Source organism: Micropterus salmoides, unplaced genomic scaffold (assembly GCF_014851395.1).
Source record: "Micropterus salmoides isolate LMB-PRFRI ecotype aquatic unplaced genomic scaffold, ASM1485139v1 Ms_hic_scaffold_6, whole genome shotgun sequence".
Classification (NCBI taxonomy): domain Eukaryota; kingdom Metazoa; phylum Chordata; class Actinopteri; order Centrarchiformes; family Centrarchidae; genus Micropterus; species Micropterus salmoides.
Genome location: NW_024044348.1, coordinates 10,048,484 through 10,069,342, shown reverse-complemented (window position 1 = coordinate 10,069,342; position 20,859 = coordinate 10,048,484). Strand labels below are relative to the sequence as shown.

Genomic DNA, 20,859 nt, shown 5'->3' with positions numbered 1-20,859 from the left:
TCTATTACAATGGCTGAACATTTCTCAAAGACCTGAAATTATATCAGTAACTATAGGATTTTGTTTCCAGCCTTTTTTTGTATCATTTACGTCACATTTACTGAATGACATTTGGCAAAGGCTCTTAGGCTCAGGCTTAGGAGGGGCTGACACTGCTGCTCAGTGATGACTAAGACTACATATTAAGATCAAGTTAACGTAGACACTTGACTTAAATCATGTCATGTTAATAAATCCAAGAGACAGACAGTGAAACATGTGTGGCAAACAAACAAATCTCAAAGACAATACTTCCATTTAAAGCCAATCATACTTTCCTTTCTGTACAATAGATTACCTTCTTGTAGAAATGCAAGCGATAGTTCTGGTTACTGTGGATTAGGGACACAACACATAGTAGGAAACAGTTATAAATTAGAACCATAGGTAAAACAGTGAGCTAGTAAATTACCCAAGGTCAGAAAGAATAAAAGAGAATGGCATCTTTCTAGAATCATCATTCAACAGACTTAACAGTACAGTATCTCTCAAAACGTGGCCTGAATAGAACATAATGCATTTCAACTACAAGACGTGTGAGTTTGGACTGAGTTTCAATCAAAGACATTGTTCACTAACAAGTTAACGACTGTGCTACGGTATATTTTTTTATGCTCATACCTCTGTGTTGCCACAAGTTATTTGCCCAAAGACACACCCTCACCTCTTGTCACTGTATCTGATTCAAATCACACTCACCGCTCTGCAGCAAAAATGCTGAGATTGCACAATGTCAATGATCAAAAAACTCTTCTGTGATTTGTGTTGGGATTTTTATCTATGTTATTTTTGTGGTGGGCATTAAAGTTTCTGTTCATTAACACATGTATGTAACACTGCATGTTGATTCTTGAGTTACAGTTGATTCATTTTCTGCTCCTTCTACCTCAGTGAGTTAACTGTATATGGTATACATGCATAATATAATAGAAAAATTATAAATATGCAGTGCCTTCAGTGTCATTAGCACTGCAGCAGTGATCTATGATGAGTAATATAAAAAGGAATTAATGCGTATTTCAGTATTTCTGAATTTGACATTTGTTTAATTTTTTTTCAACACAGCAGGGAAAACTGTATGATCACACATCCTGTCAGGAAATCTTATTCCGAACTGATGTATTTTAATCATTATGATGATGTTTTATGTTTTTTAATAACATCTGGAATCCTCTAACACCTTTTTACTACATTGGTAAATTGTTTTCACTGGAAATAAGTTTTAAGAAATGTTTTTTTTTTTTAAATGAATGTAGATTTTCCTGCCATGGAAATGTAACACTAGAGTCGTTAATAGGTCAGTGTGAGTCTCTGCCATAAAAGTAGAGAGTGAGGGAGGCAAGAACGAGTCACGTTGGTTTAAGTTTGAGTCTCACATTTGGAGTGTGTGTCTTTCTGAGGCCTCGGTATGTGATAATTATGGCAGCCATAGTGGAATGGGCCCATAAAGAGCAAAGTGCAGACCTCACATTACGGTGGGTTTATGTAGTGAAAGACTGTGTAGTTATGTAGTTACATCAAAGCATGTGTTTCATGTCTGGGAAAAGCTCTATGCTCTTGTCATAAACAACTAATCCATATCCACATTTATCCACAAGTTTAGTGATTCTCGTGTGCATTTGCTTGCTAAATTATATTTCTGTTATTTAATACATAGTATTTAATACATTTGTTTTTTGTAATAACTTCAGGATTCTAGCGCCTGTGTTGTCAGTGACATCTGGTCTTCATGTGTATTAAATATGCTTTCTTATGTAAACTTGCACATATAAGCGCCTTTCTGCACACACAACTGTTGTTGCATCAAAACAAGCTCCTCCTGTGTCTCCCCCATGCTAGTTTAGCTTGTCGTCAATGACTCAAACACAGGAAATAAATTGCAGCTCCTCTCGGCTCTTTTGCCAGCTTGCCAAATTTCTGTGGATTGGTTTAAAGGGGAAGCCAGGCCATTTTCCACTACATGAGCAGAATCTGCACAAGATGCAGTTCATGAGACGCTCAGCACATCAGACTGAAATTTGTTGCTGCTGTGTTTGACCGCCAAGCCTCTTAATGATAGCTTATTTTAGTATGAGTCATTCATTTTGTCTGCTTCAGGCCAATCTGTTTTTTTTTTGTTTCAGCTGCAAAGTAAACTAAGAAACTATTTTAAGCATCTTTGTTAGACACACTGTAAACATGAAAAACATTTGGGCACGGTGTATGTCAACAGTCTTTAGTAAGTCCTTCTAAACTTCATAGTGACTTGTCATTTGCTCTTTTGGCTTCCAGGCCGGTGTGTTGTAACAGCTGCTGTGTAAGTCTGATAACACCAGGTTGTTGCTTTTTTGCAGGACTGCTTCACAGTTGAAGGGGAAGACCTGAAGCATGACTTTGAGAGGCTTCAGCTGGCCATGGAGATGGTGGGCTTTCTTCCTGCCACGCGGAAACAGTGAGTGACACACACAGTCTACAAAGAAGAAATTATCATTACAATAAAAACAGGAGTCGCATATATACTGGACAGTACCTATAAACAGTATATCATTTGTTGACACCCCAGCCTTGTTGTCCACCACATTTTCAAGTCTGCAGTCACCAGTAACATAATCTCACTTTCAATTTTATTATTATTTCAATCCAGTCTGAATGAATAAAATCAAAGGATCCCACAGATTGAGAGTAACTGCAGCTACAGACAGTTCCACAGTATTTTTCCAGTGCTGTGCATCTCTTTAACGTGTCCTGAACTGTTTAGGATCTTCTCCCTGCTGTCGGCCATCCTTCACCTTGGCAACATCCGCTATAAGAGGAAAACCTACAGGGACGACTCTATTGATATCTGTAACCCAGAGGTGCTGCCTGTCGTCTCAGAACTGCTGGAGGTAAAATATTATACGTGGGAGTTTTTATTGCTGCGCATTCTTAAAATGTGTGTTTACATCAAAAAAGACGGATGCTGTCGAGGTCTAGTGTGATACAACTGCTTTGACTGCGTTTCTTGTTGGCTTGTATTGCCAAAAAACACAAAGAAGAGACTTTTCATAATTGCAAAAAATCATAAAGATCAGAAAAAACAGTGACTGGTTTAAATATTGCCGCCTTATGTAAAAGTTTGGTTGAATTAAAATGATTTAGCTTTATTTATTACTCTAAATTATATCATGTACAAAGACACCTTTCTATTTGTTGAATAAATAAGTTCCCAGTGACAGGAAGTTCAACAGGACTTGTCTGCCAGCACTTATTCGTAAATGCATTCTGTCTGTCTCTGAGTTAGTCACTAAGTCAGTCATTTGCATGTGTTCCTCAGCAGACTAATTATGTGTCGATACATACAAGACTCTTGTTTCAAAGTGACTGGGCTTTATCTCATAAGTCACAAAGTTTATCACTAACTGTGTTAACTTTGTCGAGTGATGTTGGGAAGGTTGAGACAAACTCTGCATATTACTGTCCATCTAAAGGAGTCTGAAGTAGTTAATAAATACATGAGGGGCCCTTGTGTGTACATTAAAAGTGACAGTTTGATATTATCCTAGTTATGTGGTTTAAGTATTGTATTACATAATTATGATTTATGGATCATTAGCCAATTTAGTGACTAGGCTCTCATTGTATTCTCCTTCCTTAATACAATTTAGTAGCTGTGTGTTTGTTGCAGAACCGTCACATTTCTCCTTTTAACCTAACTTCTGTACTAACGGGATTTTTGTGGGACACTAAAAACTGATAAGGAGAGGACAGTTTTCAGAACCGTGAATGTTGGTGCTGTAGATTTTTAAAAGCATCTCTTCAATCTTTCACCCAGTACTTTAACGCTGTTAAAGTTTATGAAAGGGAACTTGAATAGAAAGTGTCAGATTTCTTTCGAACAATTCAAAACTCTGTGATGATTCATGATTCTCAAGTCACTCACAGTACAAAATGTTGCTGTTTTGGATAAAAGTGTACACATAAATACACTGTATTAAATGATGAGTTTGTCATCTTTTCAGTGGGGATGTAACTCATTTTACTTTGTCTCTCGCTGTTGTGACCAGGTCAAAGAAGAGATGCTGTTCGAAGCTCTAACAACACGGAAGACCGTTACTGTTGGAGAGAAGCTGATTGTTCCTTATAAACTTGCCGAGGTGAGACTGTTCTCCTATAGTGCTAACATTAAATATTAAACTAGTGCAGTATTAAAACATGCTGAATTTAGACATGCAAATACAGGAAAAAAACACAATCGAAGTTCCAGATGGTGGAAGTCCTTACATGTAGAAAAACAAGCATGCTGCTTTCCTGCTCCGAAGTATGAGTAGACCAGGGAAAATCTGGAAAATTATACTTGTTCAGTGCAGTCAGTAGTACTTATCGTAAGTGATCAATACCTATGTTATTTCCATCGACCATCACTGACAAGAGTGTCAATAGCTAAAAATGTTTTGAGTCCACACTTATGTTACATTTTGTTGAAACGTAGTTTTTAGGCCAAGTAAGTTTAAATTTGTTGTTGTACACCACAGCAGCTTTTGATTTCTCTAGTGTGTTTAAAAAGTAAAAAGATTACTCAAGACATACTACTACTACTAAAATAAAAGTAGATTTCCGTGTTTCCAGTATTGCACTGTAGTGTCCCACAATAACACTATATGACGGGACTGCTGACAGCTGGGGAAAAAATGTACTAATTGTGAAACGGCTCCAAGAAGAACTCGTTTTTGGAAAGACAGTTTGCTGTCTCTTTGTGAAGTCTGATTGGCTGTGGGATTTGAACTTCCAAGTACTGACGCCCAATGGTTTAAGTACTGTATCACTTTTTGTTATTGTAAAACAGTTCAATATTTAAATTTCTTACATACTGACTTAAAAAATGGTAAACTATGAAGATTGGTTTATAGTTCATATTATATACTGCAGTACGGTAATAAAGTCAGATCTAAACATACATAGATTTTTGTATGAGTGTATGATTTTAAACAAAATATCATACTCAAAGTGCGACTAAAGGCATTTTGCCAATTCAATAACCGCTTCGTCTCTTCAGTCTGACCTAGCCATGTTTACAGGACATTGCCGGATCTACTCCTGCTCTCTCGCTCTCTCGCTCTCTGCAGCTCTTTGAGTCTGTGGCCACACATGAACACACATGAACACACATGAACACCAGCACACACTTAGAAACACACACATGCACAAGCCCTTCAGTCTGTTTGGAAAGAAGGGAAGGCATTTCAAGTCCCTCTAGAGTTTTCATTGGGACCCCCGCTCTGAAAACAAACACACGTCATGGTCTGTAGATGAGAGCCATCTGAAAAGAGAAGAGCAAACAACATGGATACACAGGATTCACATCTGACATGCCTGTCAGTTACTGTAATTCACACAGGTTTTGTTAACTTTCAAGCTCGTTGTCATGCCTAAATATTTCATTTCCCTGTGTTGTCCAAGTATTTTCTGGTGCGCATACAGTCCAATGATTATTTTATTTTCCTGTACAAATTGCTCACAGTATATTCACCCAGAGAAACCGTCTCAGCAGTGTTTTACTACAAACTCTCCCATCAGATGGTGGCGCGTTACAGTCCCATCAAAACTGCAACAACCTCATAATGGCCTGTTAGATATTTAGGAGCCATTTCATATGAACAAACAGTGATTGTTTTGGTAGCGCACTGGGTGGTCTCTGTGTAAATATTGCTTTAACAGTCACAACAATCTCATTGCCTGTTAACTGAAATCATACACTTGAAAACCTCAAAGAAATCTGAGCATTTCTGTAATGAGTTTTCTCCATTTGGTCAAAGTTATGAGGCTTTTTCCTTCCTCGGAATGTTTTAAGTCCAACTTCCTTTAAATAATGAAAAGCTTATGGGTCATTAGACCATAGTATGTATGGAGTTCAAAATAATATCTGTCCTGACTCATGGAAGGCATATTTCGTCTGAGGTCGCTAAAAATATCCTGGTTAATTATTTAGAAACGAAGGAATTTTAACTTTGAGTGGCCACTTTATGGTTTGTTTTGCTTCTGAAGACCACGGCTAACCTATGCTGCAGCAAGGTCAAATCTTTCCAGCGGATACGAGAATTAGAGTGTTTTTGTCAAATAATCTGTGTTTTTGAAAGAATACATAACATTGATCCAGCTCAGTATTCTTTATCAGTCTACACCAGGTTTTAAAATAGTGGGCAACATAATGTTTACGACTATGAAAGTAACTAAAGTTACATCAGGAAGACAACTTCTACATTATCCAAATATGTAATGTTTGTCATCTGAATAATATCTTGGACTTTACCAGCAGCAGAGCCTCATAGGCTGTATATTATACAGTCTGTGTTTAGCCTATTAAAGCTGATATTTCCATTAGCCCATAACTGAAATTTTAACATTCTGCAACCTCGTCTATCAGAGCTTGGTAGATCATACATACTGTGCTATACTCAATTGGATTGCCAGATCTCAAGAGTCAACCTGATGAGTGTTAGGCTGGCTAATGACATTAATAATGGCTCAAGGGCACCCTGCTGTGACACAGTGCAGTCTGGCAGCATATCTGTAATGTTGACATTTGTGCCAAAGTTTCAGTACAGAATGTCAGTGCTAGAGATATGTTTGGGTGGTAGAGTTGTCTGGTTATTCCTGTTTTTACATTTTAGGACAACCCATTCTACATTTTCCTTTATGAGTGCAGTGGCTTCTTACAGTACAGTGAACATGTGATTTACCATCAGGTAAAACTATAAATGTTTGATTATGAAGGAGAAATACAACTGTCTGCACATCTTGACTCCTTTTTTAATAACCTTTTTCAGACTGGACCCTTGTCTGAGTTTCAAATTTAGACCTTGATATAAATCCATTTTATTTTCTATCTTTAAATGCCTCCATTCACTGTGTTTTTTAATGCTCAACCTGTACAAAAGTGCAGTGTTGCAAGGCCAAGCTGTAATGTATAAGACAGATGTGTGGAACGTTGAGCTTGAGCGGGTGACACAGAAATGATACCTGGACTTGAATCAAGCATCATTTGGCACCTAAAGTAATGGATGATTCTTCAAACCTCTGGCACTGCACAGATAAGTGTCACAAACTTCAAGGAAAAGTTGGACATTATGGGAAATGTGCTTATTTGCTTTCTTGCTGAGAGTTAAGCTCAAGAAGATCAGACTCTCATGTCCGTGCATTAAATATGAAGCAGGATAAAGACCAGAAGCAGTCAGAAACAGCCAGCCTAGTCCTCTGCAAAGTAACACAATCCCCCTCCCAGCAGTAGTTAACATGTTGTATCTTGTTTCTTTATAGGGGGTTATACGCTGCACTATTTCGTGGCAGGGACAGTCTGACACATAACCATCCACAAAATGGCTTTTGTTTAAATGTTTTTTATGTCATTTTTGGATTAAACAATTAGATAGGGCATGTTAATTAGTAAGCTTTAGAGCTGCAGGGGGAGTGGTTTCAAGCTTCTCCTCTTACTCTGCAAGAAAGCAAATAAGCGTATTTCCAAAAATGTTGAAATGTTCCTTTAAGGTATCACTTCGCCAAAAAAATTGCTAGTGCTAGATAACAAGGAAACAAATAAAAATGGAAATGTTACAGATACAGTTACAAATAAAAACATAAGCATATATAGTAAAAGGACAGTGGAATAAATTAGTTTCTCTCCTGTAACACTGTCCATGGAAGTAGTTGTATCCCTCATACTTCTCTCTTCTTAATCAATCAAATGTTGTAAACTGAAATATTACCAGTGGGAGTAACACTAAAGAGAATACTGTATGTGTCCACCTCTAGGCTGGTACGGTGCGAGACTCCATGGCAAAGTCCCTGTACAGTGCTCTGTTTGACTGGATTGTCTTCAGGATCAACCATGCTCTGCTCAACATCAAGGACCTGGTGGAAACCACCAAGGTAGGATGACACAAACACATCAGCTGTCACAATCATGTGTAATAGAGTTAACTTCACAAATCAGACAGGAGATCAAGACATGAGTGAGTTGTATTCTTAGAGATTCTTCATGGAAGAATGGAAAATCTAAATATAGTAACTGTCACTTAAAATATTTTTATGAAATTTTGGCTGGAAAATTGTCACTTTTACTCTAAAAGTCACTGCTGAGAACATTTAAGACCTTTAATGACAACATAGTCAACTTTTAGATGTAACACTTTCTGAGATTTTTAAATACTCATACTGGAGAATTTCAAAAAAACAAACTTTTCAATCATGATGAGCAACATTTTAGTATTAAAGATTTAAAAAGAAAATGTTATGTTGTGTTTGTTTGTCTTCTCCAGATCTTGTCCATTGGAGTACTTGACATTTTTGGTTTTGAGGATTACGAGAACAACAGTTTCGAACAGTTCTGCATCAACTTTGCCAACGAACGTCTCCAGCACTACTTCAACCAGCACATCTTTAAGCTTGAACAAGTAAGACGTCTCTTAAATATTCTTCCTTCTCAAAGTTGATGACTCTTAGGAACTGTCTTTCTATCTTAGGCTTTGACCGGAAGCTGAACTTCTGAGCTTCTGTATTACTGCGACTGTTATTTTAAAATATTGTAGATCTGCCCACTTAAGTTCTTGGGCTGCGACCATTTCCAAGGAAACCCTCATCCTTATCAGGCCACGCAGTGCGCATATATTAAGACACAGAAACAATGGAGGAATTCTTCATCACATAATGCAGCGGGCTTAGTGTAGAAGCTGACAGCCGTATGACTCAACTCACCCCTCCCTGTGGCCAACCTGACTGAGGATGCATGTTCTTTTAAGTGAGCTGATTAACTTCAAAGTGCTTTTTAAAGTCATGAAATGTAAGATTTGCCTGTAAGTTAAACATTGTGTTTACCTTGAGATTGACTGAATCAGTAGCCTGCTCTGACATGTTTAAGAAGCTTTCATTCAGTTCATGAATTACGAGACATGAGGGACTGCGTCCTCAGTCATTCCTGTTTAGTACAAAGGCAGTTCACAAACCCTGTCTTACCCCCATGTCATAAATATGTCAAGACTTGTACTATAGATTTATGTCAGGAGGAGAGACTTTAAAGACTTATTTGTTTTGGAGATTAAGTGAAACTCAGAATTATTATGCTGTTAAGGACTTGGCAGAGTTTTCTTGTTAAGATGGTTTCAAGAATTTCAGTTTTGAAGCTTCGTAAAGCAAACAAGTTGCTGCATGTACATATGTCTTAATGCAGCCTCTGCAGGGAAGAAACATGATCATGACCCAAACTTTATCCACAGATGCTTTTTTATAGTTTGAAAGAAATCTATAAATGTATAATGTGCAAAACTTTAGGCACCTAGTCAGTCAGTACTTCATTTGCCCCCAAACATTTCTTTTAACTAGCAAACAGTCTTACAAAACATTTCTTCCACCCTCCCTTGTAAAATGGTTTGTGCTTGTAAACCGTTGTACCACTTGTAAAATATGTTTTAGATCAGACTGGGGTCTGGGGCCAGTAAAAGCCGTTACAAAAACCTTAATCTTTAGCATTTGTAAGTAGGCCGTGGTTGGTTTTAAGGTATGTTTAGGATCACTTATTTCCTTTTTTCTCACAGACTCTGAGACTTCAGCTTCCAGTATTTGTTGATTCTCATTTAGAATCCCACAGTACTTCCTGTGCTACTGGCCGCTGCACTAACCCAGGTCATGTTAGAGCCAGCTTCGAGCAAAACAGTTGGCAAGGTGTTCTTTTCTTTAAATGCAGCCTGTTTTTTTGTGTGTTGCATCTTCTTTTTTGTGTTTTGTGTTGTGAACTGAAAATGTAGTATTTTGTAATGAGATTACATATATGGTTTTTCTTTTGATGGATGACAGTTTTCCTCTCAGTCCTGTTGGATTTCCTTGATCCTCCAGATTTTATCTTGACATCATCTGTTCGGCAATGTTACATTTATTAAAGAGCAACTTAACACCCTTTTTGCTGCCATTACAAATTTAAAAAATATATTTAAACCCAGAGGTGGATGTCTGATCAGGGGTTGAACATGACAAAAGAACATCATAGATCTTTCACAGATATTTTTGGAAATCTAGACAACAGAATTACTGTTTTTTTTCTCTGAAAAGAAAAATAAACTTCTGTCGTACTGAATGCTATAGAACGGAACCAGGAACAATTGATAGTCTGATAAAGTATCTGTACATGGAATTCCATTGCTTTGTTAGTTTTATTTTAAATTCGTAGTCTCAGATGACTCCTGCTTTGATGCTTACAATCAGCAACACATCCTCCTTCAACTAGTGGGATGTAATGACATTTACTGTTCTGTTTTGTCCCTTTGTTAATAAATTAAGCCAAGTAAGAGTAAAATAAAGCATTCAAATGTTAAGAAACAAAATGTTCAGTTTATATAAATTTTTATTTTATTAGTTATTATTATTTCCTGCAGAGGTTGTTTATACCTCTTTAACCTTGAAAATGCACAAAACATCCAGTCTGCCTACAAGTGGCTATTTCTTATTTGTTTCTGGATCAGTTTAATCTTACTGCACTTTCTACTTGAGCATATTTTGGCTTTATGTGTGCAGCTGCATGTGCTCCCATACAATGTGTGTTTGTGTCACAGATGTGTGGTTATTGACAATTGAATTCACAAAGAATGAATTGCAGCTGGTGATAGCACTATGAATTGTGCATTGCGTCTGCTATATGCCGCATCTCAAGGTCCGATTCACAAAAGATATTGCACTAATGATCTCACAGTGCAAACACGCCGCAAACACTCACACTTAAAATGTTTGTTTTTAAAGAGAATGTATACTAATTATAATTATAGCTATTCTAATTATCTGTTACCTCCCGCTGCTTTTTCATTTGTTTCTGTCTGCAGGATGACTCTTTTGTTTTTTTCTAACTCACTCTGTATGGAGTGTTTTTTTTTTTGTCATTGTTGTGTGGTGCGCTCCCCCTCTGTGATGTGCTCTTGCTTTGCCTGGCTACAATCACTGTTGCCATGATTACTGGAAAGTCTGGATGTGACACCCTTTATAAATGTGCTCAACTCTCTGAAGATGCTAATAATTTTTCCATGTGGTTATTAGCACTGGTGTTGGTAAATTTGACTTTTTTTGCAATGCGCCTCATTGTCATAGAAAGGGGCGAATTTTGTGCCAAATGTATGCATATTGCCTAATTTAAATATGTGCAAATAGCAATGGAGCACTGAGATGCTGTTTTCTTCGCAGTGTAATTAGGGGTGCATTTTACCCTTTGCAGGTGCTTTAAGAATTACAAATCTTTTTGTCCTACAGGTTTAGCAGGCGCAAAATCCGTGCAAGCCTTTTAGTTAATTCACCCAAAATATTAGTGTTTTGTCAGAAGGTTGAATCCCTGCAGTAAACAACCATTCAAACAGATAATGACAGAGCTGATGTCTCTCAACTTCCTGATGGGTAAAAACACTGCTGGAATGCAGTTTACACATTGACTCATTTGGTCAAATAATATTTACTGCAAAAGGCAAAAGTCCCACGTGTGCTGTTCAGCTTGACTATTTTGACTTGACTTTGATTGTACCTCAGGTCTGACACGTGTTTGCGTGTGCACAGTTATACCAGTGACTATGTTCTGTTCATTTACAGAAGTATTTGTCATCAGTGTTTTCAGTTTGGCAGAGATGTAGTCACATATACTAAGCCAGTGTTGAAAGGTTTAGAATATATTGACCTCCACAACACTCAGTTACTCTGCATGTGAACAGGGCTGTGAAATTATGAATGTGTTCTCCAATTGATTTCTAATATTTTCCATGGATCAATCTGGTTAAATAAAGGTTAAATAAAACTATTAGTATTCCTGAATTTGTTTAGGCCACTAATTGAATAAAATCTACATTTTTGTTAAAATCTTAGCTTGAACAGGAACTAATGGAGTTTTGATATTATTACAGTTGATTAAAACTGATGACATGATCGTAGGAACCCGAGAGCATAGGAGTTCATAATGGCCTAAGTGCAGTACAGCATTAGCCGTGTGTGGAAAAATCGACCACTGAGGCAGCCTGAAAGCCTCTGAAAATGATTCAGCCAGAATAGGTCAACCAAGAGCTGCTTCATATTTCCGCTGAAGCAAGCTTCACACCCTCATCTACAGTTACATACAGTAAATTTCCATTCATCTGTCAACCAGTGAGTCACTGTTGGAGCAGTTAGGGGTTAAAGGGTTTGCTTAAGGGCACATTGATGGTCATTTAAAGGGTGAAAATTTTCTTTTTTTCCTTTATTATCCAATGTTTTCAAACAACCACTCTGCCATCACATCATTGAAAGACATGAAATGGAATAAGAGAACGTTAGTATAATTACATACTATAAATAATAATTCTTGACGGTAAGATGGTAAGAAGGCCAGTAGCTATTCTCTTAACTTTAAAATATTTAAAATATTTTACCATGATGGTGAGAAGAAAGATTTCCATGATAGAAATGGGGAAGGACAGAGGAAGTTAGTAGTAGCAAATAGTTGATGTTTAACCTGTCTTCCTGTTGTTGCTCATCTACCTACAGTACTACACAGACCATAAATTCCTCTGTACTGGAGAAATTCCTGAAACACTCAAACATGACTTACAGACCTTTACACGCATACGCACACTCATTAGGGCACTTATTACACCTCCCTTTTCTGTTTCACTGAATAATGTGAATATGAAATTCCTTTTCACCCCTTTATGTTAACGTGACTGCAAGTTAACATGTCATTCTTATGTCTGAGTCAGTGGTGCTAGAAGCATTAAAATAATTTACTTTACTAGTAAAAGTAGTAATACCGCACTAGGGAAATACTCAATTACAAATAAATTCAATGCATTCAAAATTGAACTTAAAGCTAGAGTGTAGGACTTTTACACATACATGAACATCTGTTCAATCCCTTGCTAAATGAGTTTGCACAATGCTGATTAAGCCTATCGCCGCCATGTAAATCTCTCTGTATTCGCAGTATACCATTGTTTTTAAATCTGGTGTATCAAAGGTATAATTATTGGTTTGTCATTATGGGCGTTGTCAGTTTTAAATCATTAACATGTAAACAATACTGTTACAGCTGGTTGAGGTGGAGCAATCTGAGATCTGAAATGTAACTGGGAACTATAGCTGTCAAATAAATGTAGTGGAGTACAAAGTACAAAATTTACCTCTGAGATGTAGTGGAGTGGAAGTTTAAAGTATCTTAAAATATAAAATAGAAGAAATAGTAAAGTACCTCTAAATTATACTTAAGTAAATGTACTTAGTTACAGTGGGGGGGGGGGGGGGCAAAGAGCTGTCCAAGGATGTCAGGGACAAGATTGACAATCGCCAAGCAGCTTGGTGAGAAGGTGACAATAGTTGGTTCGATTATTCACAAATGGAAGAAACACAAAAGAACTCTCAATCTCCCTCGGTCTGGGGCTCCATGCAAGATCTCACCTCGTGGAGTTGCAATGATCTTGAGAACGGTGAGGAATCAGTCCAGAACTACACAGGAGGATCTTGTCAGTGATCTCAAGGCAGCTGGGACCATAGTCACCAAGAAAACAATTGGTAACACACTACGCTGTGAAGGACCGACATCCTGCAGTGGCCGCAAGGTCCCCCTGCTCAAGAAAGCACATGTACAGGCCCGTCTGAAGTTTGCCAATGAACATCTGAATGATTCAGAGGAGAACTGGGTGAAAGTGTTGTGGTCAGATGAGACCAAAATCGAGCTCTTTGGCATCAACTCAACTCGCTGTGTGTGGAGAAGAAGGAATGCTGCCTATGACCCCAAGAACACCATCCCCACCGTCAAACATGGAGGTGGAAACATTATGCTTTGGGGGTGTTTTTATGCTAAGGGGACAGGACAACTTCACCGTATCAAAGGGACGATGGACGGTGATTGTCAAATTACCGTCAAATCTTGGTGGAGATCCTCCTTCACTCAGCCAGGGCAGTGAAACTGGGTTGTGGATAGGTAATCCAGCAGGACAATGACCCAAAACACACGGCCAAGGCAACAAAAGAAATGGCCAAGAAGAAGCACAATTAAGGTCTTGGATTGGCCAAGCCAGTCTCCAGACCTTAATCCCATAGAAAGTCTGTGGAGGGAGCTGAAGGTTCGAGTTGCCAGACGTCGTCCTCAAAACCTTAATGACTTAAGAGATGATCTGCAAAGAGGAGTGGGAAAACATCTTTCTTGAGATGTGTGCAAACCTGGTGGCCAACTACAAGAAACATCTGACCTCTGTGATTGCCATCAATGGTTTTACCACCAAGTACTAAGTCATGTTTTGCAGAGGGGTCAAATACTTATTTCACTCATTAAAATGCAAATCAATTTATAACATTTTTGACATGGATTTTTGTTATTCTGTCTCTCACTGTTCAAATAAACCTACCACTAAAATTATAGACTGATAATGTCTTTGTCAGTGGGCAAACACTGACAAATAATCATCAAATAATTTTTCCCCCACTGCACATTCCACCACTGGTCTGAAAACCAATGGTGAAAAAGCACCCTGGTCACTTTTCTGTACAGAAGTCACATCAGCAATCTTCGGCCGGACCAAGTCAAACAAAGTCGTATCATTTTCAATACGCCACAAGTCTGAACTGAATGCCATCAGATTAACATAAAAGCAGCAGTACGTTTAACATGCAGGGAGAGGGAGAGAGAGATTAAATCTTGTAATGATAGTACTTTCTAAGATCACTGTAATCATCTTGTATGCATAAAGAAAATAAAATGTATTAAACTATGGAACACCATAAAAGAGTCAATCCTCAGTTGGATTCCTCTCAGATCAGTTCAGTGTTTCAAAACAATTTTCCTCCCATGGTGCAAGCAGAGTAGAAGTCTTAAAAAAAAACTCTGACCAACAGTCTTTCTTTGTAGTTTTAATTTTTACTCATACCAACTGCATGGACAACAGCATACAAATGCGAGAACATGAGAATTAAGCGAGAATCTCAACTTTACATCCTATCATTCAATGCTTGTGCACTGACAGAAAATAGGCAGCAGAAGTCGCTCTATAATAATGTTAAATTATAATATTGATATGTAAATGTATTGACGATGGTTATTTATTAAGACTTCAATGACTATATGTTTGATATCCTACAGCGATGCAGCCTGTGAGTCTTCTTCCAACTAACATTTTATCTTTGGGCTTTTATTCATTATATAATTATGGAGCACTATTAACATAAACTTTAATATCATCTATAGAGAAGTTTTGGAGAAGCTGAGTCTGCACATTTTTGAGACACGTTTTGGTTTATTTTCTTGTTGGTTGAATCAAAATAAGAGTGAATCACAGCTGTGAAGATGATTTAAAGGCATGTTGAGGAGTTGAATACAGTATCCTGTGCAATGTAATGCACGCCAATACAACACCCCCACAAACCACAGCTTTGTGATTACCAAAGAGCTGAGTCAGAACCCACACAAAGTAAATATTATAGGCTTCACAAACATTTATTCCAGGGCTGTTGTATTGGATTATATTGCACAGGTGTTTGTTTTATACTTTCCAGCCTGTGTGTGTGTGTGTGTCTCAATTCTCATTAAAAGACACAAGAGTAAAAATAATCACGTTCTAAAATGTTGATATTGTGAAAGGATGCAAAGACAGATGTGTTCTATATTTACTGCTCTAACTTTATTTTTATTGCCCCGAAGGGCAGTTGGTTTGCAGCTAGACATTAAAACAAAATAGGTCATGAGTACACATATGAACATAAAACTTATCAAATAAAAAAATGATTCACTTATACCTTTTGTTAAAATCTTGTTATTTCCTCCTTCAATATTTCTAGGAAAGATTTTTGTTAAAGATTTTATTTTTACATTCAAGTTAATGTTTTATAATCAAACAAGAGTTTAAAAAAAGGGATATTGAAACTGAGGTTATGAGCAATAAAGCACACTCTTGCTACAGCCTGCTTGGTCGGGTATGACCAGCACCTTATCGTGACTAATGAAGGCAACATTTAGATATTTGTTGTTGTGTAATTGACAGTAGTGAGTCAGTTTGCTGACTGGATGGTCTTCTTGTGCTATTGTTGTACTACTACTACTGCTTCTAAGTTAGCATTTTCAATTTTCCCGCAGTTGGCATTTGTTGCTGCTTTAAATGTTTCTGTAGAAGTTAAGGACAAATGGATATTTTTCCATGGACTATACAGTGTCATTGTCTCAAATAAACAGCCCTTCCTTCTGATTCTGTAATCTATCCAAAAGGATGAACCAGCTGGAGCTGTTCAGTAGGGGAGTAACAGCTGGTGCTGAAGAATATTTAGTTAAAAACGGTGAAATAAATTGAGGGTGGAATGTGCTACAGAAGTATGCTCTCAAACTGTTGTAATCTTAATAAAATATCAAATTATTTTTACAAGAATGGCCAGCAGCAGGCTCAATCATTTGGTTTTATTATTCCAAATACCGAAGAGGCTCATCTACCCTTACTCTTCCCTTTTGTAACTATATTGTCTTCAGGACAGAAAGTGGAGTAAACAACAGTAATTAACTTGATTTCCCCCCAGCCTTCTGACTTTAGGGTAATGAGAAGAGACAAGAGAAAAGGAGACTCCAGTGATTTTTATTAAACCTCCCCTGGATTAAGGTCTTTATTGGTTAAATCTCTTTCCCAGGAACTCAGGAAAATAACATGTATGGGGTAGAACACTAATGCATGCTCTGAATGCTTCTCTCATCATTAAACCACCAAGAGGCAGGACCATATCTGGAGAGTGTTTTACAGCGTGGGGAGACAACTTGAAAGCATGCATACGAACAACATAGTTGCTTTGATTGAAAGATTTAAAACAGCCCAATTCACATACTGTAGGATCTGTTGTCTCTTTTTGATGGCAGGTTGATAATTCACATTTTTATTGGAGCCTATGTATGTTGATGTACTGGATGGTTTCTGGCCTAAAATTATTTTTTTCCTGACTTTAAGACACAAGACTTTCTCTCTTTCTGTTGTTTCATATTGATGTGATGAAATTAGGCATGTACAATTGTTTCTATACAGTAGATGCTGCTGACATATTCACTTAATTGCAACATGAGAAATGCAGAGAAATGTACATCAAATTACAATACTTTGAAGCAAAGTATAATTGAAGGTTTGTATTGTGTGTCCCTGCAGGAGGAATATAGAGCAGAGGGCATCAGCTGGCACAACATCGACTACATCGACAATACAGGCTGCATTAACCTGATCAGCAAGAAGCCCACAGCACTGTTCCACCTACTGGATGAAGAGTGCAAGTGAGTTTAACTAGTTAATTTCTTTGGAAACTAATAAAATTTTTCTGTGTGTTAAACCATCCAGTGGTTTTGGCATTCTCGTGGCCCTTTCATTGTGAAGGGAAATCTATTCTTGTCTTTCTGTCAGGTAAAGCGACCAGCAACTCTTAGAGGAGGCACATGGTAGTCTTCAGCCTACCTGAAATATGTTAATAACTGCAAAGCTCCATAGAAAAATGGTTGTATTTGTGACTGCCCCTGTACATTATAGGGACATTGACATACAATAAATACATTTGTCCATGTATTTCTGCTAATACAGTGTTTAAAATGTCATCAAAGTGTAAGATGAAGTTCCCTCGAATGTAAACCCTCTAAATTTGTAAATGTAATCCTTTCAGGTTCATGTCTGTACTGTGACTATTTTTACTAACACTATTTCCTCCTTTATTTCCCTCTTCTCCATTTGGACTCTAAATCGAATTCCTTCCACTTAGAAAAGCTGGAAAGCCCTGAGTCTTTGGCTGTGTTATTTTGTAGCTCAGGTTTCACCCTGTTCCTAAAACCCCTGGTGTCTCATTCTTCCTCTCTTCTCTTCCTGTAAGCTGTTGGTTTTCTGCAGAATTGCTGGCTGATATTAAAGGACTAGAGGGAAATCGGAGCCAAGATCATCTTTAAAGGATAATCTTCAACCTGTGGTGTCAGAGGATAAAATGTCAAAACTAGTTGCAGATTAGACAATGTTAACTTACCACGTTTCCAGTGGTCCATCATAAGTAGTGTCGTAGTAACTCTTGTTGTGACTGGATTGTAGCCTGGTGGAAATTTAAAGTCTCAAATTCATTATTTTCTGTGGAGATTATTAGATCAGTCTGTCAAGCATTTTCACTGGGTTTCATACTGCAGTATTCACGATGCGATTGACAGCTTTAAACAAATGCGTCAACAGTTTTTATTAAAAACCTATTGTTGTTCAAATCAAAATATTCTTTCCTTTTTATTTCAGTTTCCCTCAAGCCACCAACCAGACTTTGTTGGATAAGTTCAAGAGGCAGCATGAGGGGAACAGCTACATCGAGTTTCCCGCTGTCATGGAGTCCGCCTTCATCATCCGACACTATGCTGGCAAGGTCAAGTACAGTGTCAAGGTCAGTGTAATCTTCACTTCCACACCTAGTTATTGATTAGACAGAAAGGGAAGAGAAAGTTCACCCAATCCCAACTTTATTTTTGTTGTTTTTGAGCTTTTGGTGTGGGCGGAAAATTGTTACAACTAGTAATGTAGAAGGATCTGGATAACATCCCCCTAAAGAATTGTAGTTTGGTGAAAATAGTTTCTTTCTCTAACTTTCGACTTTGATCAACATGTGTTTTCCAGTTTATTCAGTGGGTTTTAAAACAGCAAAAGAAGGATTTCTAACTTTTTGGACTGAAATTAAAACATCAGCGCTCTCTTTAAAGTGGAGCTGGAAGTTACACACCAAAAAAAATGTAGTAAAACATGTTTATAAGGACTTTGTGGGACATCATGTCACATTAATATTACATTAAATAGTGATTGTTGCTCCTAAATGTGTCTTTCATATCTATAAATATGACATTAAATAAAGCGTGTACTAATGATGGATATAATAACTTGTATGAATAAGAAGTGTATTTGTAGAAATACCCCCCTCCGAGCTCCCTCCGGATCTCAGAGCTACCTTTGAGGCTGAGCTCAGCCATCCTACAGAGGAAACTCATTTCGGCTGATTGTATCCGTAATGTCATTCTTTTGGTCACTACCCACAGCTCAAGATTGGAATATATTGTAATGTACAGGGCTTCTGTGGAATGGAACAAGTCACCCATCTGTATTAGATAATCAACAAGTGCTTACACCTTCAAGAAACAAATGCAGTTGTATCTAAAGCAGACTGCACAACTTTATATATCTAATGTGTTTAGTTTTAATGAATTTTATGGGTGGGTATGTACTTAAATGTAGCTGTATTGTTGTAATTATGAGCTGTTACTTTTTTGTGCTCATTTGACATATTCTTTCCTTATTTTTGTTTATAAAATGTATTAATATTACTGTTTTTGTTTTTTGGACCTTGCTTTCATAATTGTTTTAATTCTTTATTTTGACAACTTTTAATGTGTGGACCCCATAAGCTAATGGGATCTAATAATATAAACAAACATCATTGTATATCTCACTTATACAGGATTTCAGGGAGAAGAACACAGACCACATGCGCCCGGACATCGTAGCTTTACTGAAGAGCAGCAAAAACGCCTTTATCTGCGGGCTGATTGGCATTGACCCGTCAGCCACTTTCCGCTGGGCGGTCCTCCGAGCTTACTTCAGGGCCCTGGTGGCTTTCAGAGAGGCTGGGAAGAGACACACGCAGAAGAAGTCTGGTGAGGTCTCGCAATAATTGACACTCTACTAAGATGCACATTATAGTGGTGAGATGACGTTCTGATATAGAAGATAGACAGGGAAATCTTATATGAGCTTAGAAAGTCAAATAAATCTTATACTATATATATCTGTCATCAACACATGGTGAGATGTTTCATTTGTGGCTATATTGTTAATTACAGTGTTTTGCAGCTTAATGATTTTCAGTGATAGATTATATTAGAATAAATATTGAAAATAGGTGCTGTCTGTAGTTTTTGTGTAGGTCAGGATGTGTCAAAACACAACCAAAGAAGAGGGAAAGGACATTAAGTTCACTGAATGGCTTGTGAGCATTACAGGTACAGTAAGACTAGTGGTAAACTGCTAAATTTAGAGAAGGGAATAATGTTTTTTTTTTTTATTATCCTCCTCTTGCTATGTCTTTGAAACTTTTTATTTTTTAAAGTTTATTGGCTGTCAGCAGACAAAATGTATCTGTCGCCTCTGAAACAGCTTGGTTGAAGACAGCTTATAAGCATAAATGAAAAACAAATGAGTTTTGTTCAGCCAATAAACTTTTTTTTTCAGTTTTACTACCGTGCACAGTACTATATGCTCACATGCCATGCAGTTACAATTTTGTAGTATTGTAGTATAGTATTCAATCGTTTGCTTTATCTCCGCTATATTTTGTTTTCTGTAGACACCGCTCTGTAGTATGTGTGCATAGTGCTAGTAGTGCTGCCATGTGTATACAGTAGCTCCTGCGCTTTGTCTCTCTCATCTATGTCTTTGTACGAATGCCTTCTTTTTCCTTAGATCTGATTCTAGCTGTACTTGATATGTAGTAGATATTCCCATCAGATTCAGCACTGCTGTTGTATGAATCAGACATGTCCTCTTAATTCTTGATGTAGATGTTATGTAAAAATAGGTTTTGTATCCTTTGCTTCTCCTTAGAAATCTTTTAGAAATCCTGAACTGAAAAGATATCAGTGTCACCCAAGGGAACTTGTAACAGGTCTTCTAAAATATTTATGCAAAATGACAGATGTATTTTTGACTTGCAGACTTTGAATTATTTTTATATAAATTATTATGGACTAAGTTGTAAATTAAATTACGTTTAAATGCTCTTACCTTGTCAAAGAGGGCAAGGACCGTAGAATCAGGTTTCAGAAAAACTTTTAGAAGACATTGTATGGAAGTGCCTTTG

The 20,859-nt window shown here is 37.4% G+C and overlaps 1 protein-coding gene across 9 annotated transcripts in view; it reads left to right on the top strand.

Moving 5' to 3' along the window:
• myo9aa (myosin IXAa) overlaps window positions 1-20,859 on the top strand; it is a 121,959-nt gene that overhangs the window by 74,589 nt on the left and 26,511 nt on the right. For all 9 annotated transcript variants that reach the window (XM_038700935.1, XM_038700937.1, XM_038700936.1 and 6 more), the window contains 8 exons: window positions 2,373-2,470; window positions 2,777-2,903; window positions 4,062-4,151; window positions 7,804-7,920; window positions 8,310-8,444; window positions 17,151-17,272; window positions 18,258-18,399; window positions 19,462-19,657. In XM_038700935.1, the coding sequence (XP_038556863.1) occupies window positions 2,373-2,470; window positions 2,777-2,903; window positions 4,062-4,151; window positions 7,804-7,920; window positions 8,310-8,444; window positions 17,151-17,272; window positions 18,258-18,399; window positions 19,462-19,657 (1,027 nt within the window). The remainder of the gene's footprint in view (window positions 1-2,372; window positions 2,471-2,776; window positions 2,904-4,061; window positions 4,152-7,803; window positions 7,921-8,309; window positions 8,445-17,150; window positions 17,273-18,257; window positions 18,400-19,461; window positions 19,658-20,859) is intronic.